General features: G+C 46.9%; 1 protein-coding gene across 3 annotated transcripts in view; it reads right to left on the minus strand.

Annotated features, from left to right (window-relative positions):
- Window positions 1-3,815, minus strand: part of KCNQ5 (potassium voltage-gated channel subfamily Q member 5) — a 599,695-nt gene extending 595,880 nt beyond the window's left edge. For all 3 annotated transcript variants that reach the window (XM_017871350.1, XM_017871349.1, XM_017871351.1), the window contains exon 1: window positions 1,975-3,815. In XM_017871350.1, the coding sequence (XP_017726839.1) occupies window positions 1,975-2,372 (398 nt within the window). In that variant the 5' untranslated portion in view covers window positions 2,373-3,815. The remainder of the gene's footprint in view (window positions 1-1,974) is intronic.
- Between the last annotated feature and the right edge of the window lie 5,165 nt (window positions 3,816-8,980).

Genomic DNA, 8,980 nt, shown 5'->3' on the forward strand with positions numbered 1-8,980 from the left:
TGCGTTGCAAGTTCTCATTCATGTTCAAGAACAAGTTAGGAGATGCAAAGTATGTGCACCAACCAAGGCTTTCTTTAACTCTCTCTGAATATACAATGCATAATATACCAAAAATGAAAGACTAGAAATGGTATCATACTTAAAATTCAAAGCCATACATATTTTAAGCATACAGTTGTAAAGAAAAAATCATAATCTATACAGTACATATTTGCTACCAAATTGAGCATCATAATTGCTAAATTATTTCAGTATATTCTGACAGGTCAAAATAATTTACCAGGCTTATTAAGTAATATGTTTAATTATATATCAGTTCAGAGGAGATTAATATGAAAAGTGTCAGTAGCATTTCTCTATCATTATCCTAACCACATTTAAATAAATGTGAATCTTACATAAAAGTTATACTTTTTGATGTAATACTGATGCAACACAACTGTTCTCCTTGTGTGCATTGTAAAACGGAAAGTTGGCTGGAATATTCCGCCTAATGTTACATGTTCACATCAATCAGAAACTGTAAAATTTTCCAGATACCAGAGACCCACAGATTGTAGACTCCACCAATTTCCTGACTCCTATGTGGTCGAATTCCAGGTTCACCTAGTTACAAAACCAGCCCTTCTTCCACGTTATTTCAAAACACGTTTCTGGTGTTGATGCTAATTCTACACCCCCGGAGAGAGTTATGTATGGATGACACAACTTATCTCTAAAAGAAACCTAGTCCGTGTGCTCAAAACTTATTTTACTAGGAAACAAGGAATGTATCAGCGAGTATCTGCAACTTTCTCTACTGGTCTTCTAAGGTTGATGTCTTTATATTTCATCTTAACAAAAAAGAAGCAGAAATAATGATACTAAAAAGAGAGGAAGCAAAAGGAGAAGAGGAAGAAAAAAAGAATTAGACATGAGGTAACATTGTAAAAACAACCTTAAAATGCCCAGATAAACGTGACTCTAATAGGAGACTGAATGAATGGACTTTGTGGGAAAAACAGTAGTAAACTTTAAAGCCACTGAAAGGTTTTAAATGCCTAAGGGAAAAATAAACATTTGCTTCCAATCATTTTCTCATTAAGCATTCTCTGCTAGATGGAGAAGGCTTACTTAAAACACACACACACACACACACACACACACACACACACACACACACACACACACTTTGACTCCGCGCCACAAATGGGGACTTAATCCACTGCCTGATTTCTGTCCGAGGCGACCCATTTGCGCTTCTGCTATCGCACCTCTGCCCGCGTTCCTGCGCCCCAGGTTCCCAGCTGCCTCCCTGCCCGCTGCAGCGCGGGAGCCTTGCTTCGCCTGGCCTGCTAGCCTCCTCTAGACCTTGGCCACCTTCTCCGTGGCAGGAAGGGCTACATGCACTGACAGATTTTCCGTTGGTGGTGGCTGGGTGGTGGCGAGGCGTGTTTCCGGGCGCACTTAAAACCTAGCAGCTCTCTCCACCAAGTAGCAGCTTCCCCTATTCCGCCCCTAGGACTGAGGACCTAGCCCTCGGCGCCCCCTCACTCCTCCTGGTCCTACCCAGCCATCACCTCCTAACCTCCCCAATGTACTCTCAAGCCTCACACGGGCGCCTGTCCTCCCTTTGCATTCCCTAGCTCCCGGGCGCCCCGTTCGGTTGAAGTTTACGTATCTTGGGACCTAATTGCTCCCAATTATCCGCGCAGCCTAAGTCCCGCGTCTGCCTGGCTCCCACCCCGGTAGCCTGAAGCTACCGGGCAGTTCATTGGGTGTCCTCGGGGAAATGGTTCAAGCTGTAGAGATGGGAGAAGTGGGGCTGGGGGAAGGGAGAGGCTCCAGAAGGAAGACCACGAACACGTGCGAAGAAATAAAAGCCACCACGTGTGCACGCGAGCGGGGCCCAAGGGCGCGAGCGCGGAGCACGCCCCAGGGGGCCAGGGACAGTGGTCCCCTGGAGCGGGCATAGCAGGGGGCGCGGGTACTCACACGAAAGCGTGGTAGATGAACGCCCAGCCGCGGGGTCTCTCCAGCACGTTGTACAGGTAGTTCTGCACCCGCCGGTACTTGACGTTGCGCCGGCAGCTCTGGCTACTCGTGTAAGAGAGCGGCTTCCCCAGCAGGCTCATCCGGGCCCCCTGCTTGCCCCGGCGGCTCTCCCTCAGGCCACCGCCGCCGCCACCGAGCGTGGCCGCGCGGGTGCCCAGCAGTAGCAGGCCGTCGCCCCTGGCGGCTGCCGAGTTCAGCAGCACCCTGCCCCGGCCCGACTCCACATCCTTCATGCCGCTGCCCAAGCGCCCCCCGCCCGCCGCCGCCGCCGCTGCGCCGCTCTTCACCCAGAGCCCGGCGGCGCCGCCCTCCTCTCCTCCCGCGTGGTGGCGGGGCATGGCATCACCACGGGCACCGCGAGGGGGCCGCCAGCGCCTGCGGCGGGGGCAGCGGCCTCATGTGCGCCGGCGGGTTTCAAAGAGGAAGCCGGCGGCCGACGGGGCGCCCGCCAGCCAGAGACCTCTGAGCCGGGGGCGGGGAAGCAGGCAGCCAGCAAACCGCCCGGGCTTCGGGGCGGGAAAGGAGGGGCTGCAGAGGAGGCCGAGGAGTCCCGATTTCTAACAGCCTTTAGCTTCGAATTCTAAATCCGGACCTGTTTGGGGCGTCACTTTGAGAGGGTTTCTCTTTCTCCCTCATTCCCGCGACTACCACTCCCTCCTTCCCAAAGTGCCCCCGGGGACGGAGTGGGGGAGTGCGGGGCGCTCCGAGGCGCGCTCCCACGCGCGCACACCCAGCCCCAGGCTTCCCCTTTCTTCCCTCTCTCCACTCCCCACGCCTTGCAGTGAACCGACTCCAGAAGCCCCTCTCCGAGGCGCGAGTTTGGTTTGGTTGTGGCAAGGGCTTTGCAGCTGTCCGGAAGGTGAAATCAGCCTCGTGTCCTGAGGAGAAACTGGAGACGCAGGTCGCTGTGCTCTCCCGCTGCTACGTCGCTGCGCCGGATCCTGCCATCCTTCCGCAAGGGGTGAGAGCGGGAACAGCCCTGCCCTGCCCTCCAGGTATTAGCTAGCCTGGAGGCTGGAGCGCAAGGTAACGCTCCGGGCAGTGACACTCGGGTCCCCGCACACGGGCGAGTCCTCCGCAGTTCAGTGGACAGACTCGAAGGACGCGGCTGCCGAGTCCGCGAGGCAAGGACCAGGCATCTTCCCGCGTCTCACTCCAGCCTGCGGACTGTGACTTTCCATCCCAGTATCAGACAACAAGCCCGCGAGTAACTGAACATCCTTTCCAGTCCATGGGTGGGGTGTGGAAAGGGCGTAAAACTCCAAAGTGGCTCCTCCGCTGTGAGCGAGCTGCCCCGGGGCTCTGCCTGACTGCGGCGCGAAGCCTGGGAGAACAAACCCGGTTCCCTCCGTCAAGAAATGTCCATTTAAGTCCAAGAAAGTCATATGATTGAGAAGTTCGGCAGCGGCAGCGAGGACCCCAGTGTCTGGTAAAGAAAACTTGAGGATGGGGTGTCTCGGACGCCGGCTTTTTGGGGTTCCGACCCCACCCACCTTATGTTGTAACTTACAAGCTTAGAGACCTGTTGCAAGGAACAACTGACTGGGTCTTCCACCACCTCTGGCACCCGGGTGGTCCAAAGCCCAGGCACCCTTGGCGGAGAGAGAGGCCACGGTGCCACTGGCCGCCGCCTCTGGCCTTCAGAAACAGTATATTACAAAGAAAAAGCAGTTTAAACCTCACATTCAGCATGGGGAAAACTGAAGGATGCCAGGCTCGGGGACTTCTTCCAACAGAGTGGCTCTTCCCTGAATATGAACGAAAACAATCATCAAATTAAACTGAAGGGAAAACTAAGCTTCCACCACAAAGACACAGCAGATAGTTGCAAGGTGGATTCCTTCGGGCCTCTTCCTTTCCTAAGGCTAAAAAAATGCTAAGACAAAAGTCTTCTTGCAGCCGTCTCCGCCCCTCCGAGATAAATACTTTCCCAATTCCCCTCCACCCTGTACACACACCCACGCCCGCAGCAGCTGATTTTTGTCTCCTGCAATAACTCGATTTAAATGCTTTGCTTTTACTCTTTATTATCACTATTATTTGTGTGAAGCCCTCTTGCCTGCTCCTGGTCACCAGCAGGAGCAAGCCCTCCCTCCTTTCCCCCAAGCCTCTGGGCAGCAGAAGCTAGCTGGGAGCTCTCTGCAGCTGGCGGCGACGCCACGTGACTGTGAGCCGATCACCAGCACCCAGAGTCACTCTAGCTTTCCCCTAATACACTTCACACCCACGCACTGTGGAGGTGCGAGAGAGGTTGCTCCGTGCGGTGCTATTCGAGGCAGATGCAGAGAGCGCCCTGGAGTAAGCTCTCCAATCCTAGAGCTGCGCGGGACCCTGACTGAAGGCGGAGGGGGCGGGAGGGGGGTGCTATTGCTATATTTAGACTCCCTATGGAGTTTCTGTGCAGGGACTTTCAGGGTGAAAGATCTAGAGACTTAAAATGACTCGTGTGCCCGCTTTAAACGTCAAAATCTTGGCCTTTCTGCAAGCAGTAAAATGAAAACCACTTCCTCTTAACTTAGCTGTTTTCCTTGTTGCAGACTTCTACTTTCTCTGGGTAGGTAAAGTCACTTCCATTTCTCTGGTGCCGCTGGGCCCCGCGTACAGGCAAGAAGTCTCAGGAAGGCAGGACACAGGGACACGTTTCCCTGGAAGACAGCCAGCTGCTTAATTTCTGAGTGATGTTTTTCTGCGGGTGCAGCAATAATTCTAGTGAAACTGTGTTATTGATTAAGCAAATGCCATTTAAGCTTAATGAAGAAGAAGGAGAAGGAGGAGAAGAGGAGCAGGAGAAGAAGAAAGAAGGAGGAGGAGGAGGAGGAGGAGGAGGAGGAGGAGGAGGAGAACAAGAAGAAGAAGAAGGAGGAGGAGAAGAAGAAGAAGAAAAGAAGAAAGAAAGAACCGGTTTCTGGTAGCGGTTTTGAGCTGCTGGGAAGGACCTTTCACTTATGTCTTCTAGAGTAACCGCCATTTGGATACACAGCCCAGGAAAAGAGGACCCGCTCAAGTTTTCGCGGGTAGTATGTGAGAGTTACTAGGAATCCAACAACCTGGCTTCCTAGTTCACTGTTCCTTCCACCCATCAATCTGCATCTCCAGCAAAGGATGGATAAAAGAGCACACAGTTCTGGGGTTTTGTATCAATCTCTGACTGCAACCACTGAAAAAGACTGGCTTAGCTCTAACCATCCTACCCTTGAATGCCCAGGAAGAAAAAGCCAAGTGAGGCTGTGCCAGCCTCTCCTGCAAGAGTCTCTGTTTGCACCTTGCTTTATTTGCTACCTGCTAACTTCCCTCAAAAGATGGGAATTAACTTTGGAGAAAATAAAGTGTTTGTGATTAAGCTTTGTTGTTGTTCCTTTGAATACACATGTTGCTAGGAAACTGCCTTTTATTAGTTTATTTTGCTGAAATATTAAAATTCAAATATAAGAAAAGAAGATAGGTATACTAAGCAGTGAGTAAAACAACAGTGTATATTCTATGCATTATAATTACATTAGAGCATTATGAAGAGGTAGAGGTAAAGGCAAATGTTAACTGCTAGTGTAAAGTATGTGAGTTGATTGGCCCTCCCCATCTTTTGAAATGTGTTTGCTTTTACTCATTCATTCTCTTACGATGCTTGCCTGAAATTTATGACCTTGGAAACATTTTCTGAAGTCTACATGGATATGGTTTCAAGTGAACATAGTTTCTAGAGATATTTTATTTCAATGTGTTTCTTTTTCTTTTTTGGAGATGGGGTCTTGCTGTGTTGCCCAGGCTGGTCTCAAACTCCTGAACTCAAGCAATTCTTCCACCTCAGCCTCTCAAAGTGCTGGGATTACAGGCATGAGCTCCTGGCCTCAGTGTATTTTCTATTCCATTGTATTATCCTTCTGAAAGGTACTCTGAAATAATATTTAAAATTCTATACATGAGCTAGAGATGCACAAAAAAAGGCTTTCAATGCCCATAAGAGGCCCAGAATAACTGGATCTGGACCAGTTTCACAAAGCGTCAATGACCCATTACTCTCCCACTTTCCTTCTTCTTCATGCTTACCCATTTTCTCATTTGCCCCAATCTCCTACTACAAGATATGCTCCTACCAAGTCATGTTCATGATTCTGATCAACTAGTGAGTGATACAAGTGCCACTCTTTAGTGATATGGATGCATTTTGATCCAGTGTGAAATTCCTGGGCTAATCAGAGAGGGAATGATAAATAGAATTCTTAAACCCTATAATAAAAAGGAAATGCATGTGACATGAGTCTGCTTGGGAAAATAATGAAGCGGCAAATATAAAACTAAAAAAGTAGAAAATAACAAACAAAAAGAACACGCACTAATGGAGAAATGGAAATTCATGATTGGCTGCTGTTTAATGATGTGCACAGGGCTCAGCAATTTGCCTTGTAAGCATAGAGGTAGAACTGAAGTCTCCAGACTCCTGAATGTAAGTCCCTTTAAGATACACCACCCTTCTCCTTAGCTTTTATTTCCTTCCAATCAGGCTGTAACCAAACCAATAAGCATAGCAACTATATTGCATTTCATAGATATCATAACCATTGGTTCAATAAACATATTTATCTCCTACTATTATTTTAAATATATCAGCATAATATACCATTTGTTTTGATCAGTCATCAACAATTCTCATCTCTAAGAGATATGATACAAGTTTTTCATGCTGTTTCTTCAACAAGCAGAAATTAATCAGAGAATCCAGGACAACATCAGAGATCCTATGAGCCTCACCAGACTGCATGAGAGTGATAACACAGTAAGAGTCCCAGGCCTACCCCACACAGCAAATGGGACATTGTTCCTCAGAACAGCCTTTGCCTCAGGGATGCAGAAAGGAGGCAGGTGTGAGTGAGTGTGGCTATAAGGAAAGGCTGGTAGAGAAATAGTGCGGAAAGGGCTCAACAAGTTCTCACCATTTTTATTCCAGCAGCTAACAAAATTAACGTTTCTAGGAATTACTGAAATATTGTGCTGACCACAATTGTTGAAGCAAAATAATAGCAAATAGTTATCATGTGTTTTGTATGTGTTAGGCACTGTGGTTTACAGTAATTATTTCAGGCCAGGTGTGGTAGCTCATGCCTGTAATCCCAGCACTTTGGGAGGCCGAAGTGGGAGGATCACTTGAGATCAGAAGTTCAAGACCAGCCTGGCCAACACAGTGAAACCCCATCTCTACTAAAAAATACAAAAATTAGCTGGGCGTGGTGGCAGGTGCCTGTAATCTCAGCTACTCAGGAGGCTGAGGCATGAGAATCGCTTGAACCTGGGAGGTAGAAGTTGTAGTGAGCCAAGATGATGCCACTGTACTCTAGCCTGGGTAACAGAGTATGAGACTCTGTCTCCAAAAAAAATAAAAAATAAAAAAAATAAATTCACTTAATTGTGACAATAGTTTTATAAGTAAGCACTACAATCATATCCAATTTATAGGCAGAGAAACTGAGGTGTAGACAAGTTAATTTTTTTAAAACTAAAAAGTAGCTGAGGCAGGGCAAAACATAACCAAAACTAGATTTTAACTACTAATCTATATCAGCTTTTGAATAAAAAATACTTAGCCTATTATAGTGTATTAATAATCTTAATGGTTTTTTGTTACAAATGAAAAGCACTGGAAAGTTTCTACTGGTTATCTTGGAGGAGGATTTGAGGTTTTATTCCAACCACAAAAATAGCTTCAATATTTCTGTTCACTTTTCCTGTGGAAGTAGAAGTTCCCCTGCATAGGTACTTTTCTGTGTTGAAATTTAAAAAATAGTCCCAAGTCTCATAGTATCAATTTCTTGAAACTGTATTTACATTTTGATCTTTTTCTTAATGCTATTCTCAGCTTTATTTATAAAACCCTGTTAATTCTATTTGACCATACCTGATTTCATTTTTTTCCAACATGTTAATATGTCAGCACTACTCTCTATCTTTTAGCCAACCATTTAAACATGTCTTTCTTGGAATAATCTGAATAGAGTCATTTGAACCTTTTGAGATCCATATACTTAGAAACTATGTGAAGAGGTTGCCACAGAAAGCAAACATCTCTTTTAAGCTAGTGTACCTGAAAATTCTGTTACTAGTCTGTGCCCCCTAGTGGTACTGACATTTTACCATTGTTTTAAAAGGAAATTAAGAAAGCTTCTTTCATGAAGTTCTCAAAACTTATTAATCTCTTCAACAAGTAATCTTCAACTATTAGGTGCCAGCTACCTGGAGTGGTGCAAAGATGAAAGACAGTCCTGATTCTTGTTATGTTCATAGACTAGTGGGGGAGGTGGATAAATGAGCAAGTAATTGTAACATGGTGATGAGTTCACAGAGGTTTGCACAGAATGTTACAGAAACTACAGAGGTTCCTAAAGAATGTAATAGCTGAGCTAAATCTTGAGGAATAACTAGACTTTGGTGAAGACATGAGGGATAACTCAAAGAGAAAACATTTGAGAAGATGTGACGGAGTCTTGCTCTGTCACGCCAGCTGGAGTGCAGGCATACTCTCAGCTCACTGCAACCTCCACCTCCCAGGTTCAAGTGATTCTTCTGCCTCAGCCCCCCTGAGTAGCTGGGACTACAGGCACATGCCACCATGCCCAGCTCATTTTTGTATTTTTATTGGAAACAGGGTTTCACTATGTTGACCAGGCTGGTGTTGAACTCCTCACCTCAAATAATCCACCCACATTGGCCTCCCAAAGTGTTGGAATTACTGGTGTGAGCTACCACGCCCAGCCAGAGAAGATGTGAAATTTTGAGAGCTAATCATACTTTGAGACTAATAAGTAGTTGGACTCTACTGAAGCTTAGTTGCTTTTGGAGGTGTAGCTATAAGCAGGAGGCAATAGAAGTAAGACAAGGGTTGTATGACAAAGTCTTGGCAAGAACTTTGGATTTTATCCTGACATGAGTGGGGAGATCCACTGAAGAATGTTAAGCC

Source organism: Rhinopithecus bieti, unplaced genomic scaffold, assembly GCF_001698545.2.
Source record: "Rhinopithecus bieti isolate Rb0 unplaced genomic scaffold, ASM169854v2 scaffold_4709, whole genome shotgun sequence".
NCBI lineage: Eukaryota > Metazoa > Chordata > Mammalia > Primates > Cercopithecidae > Rhinopithecus > Rhinopithecus bieti.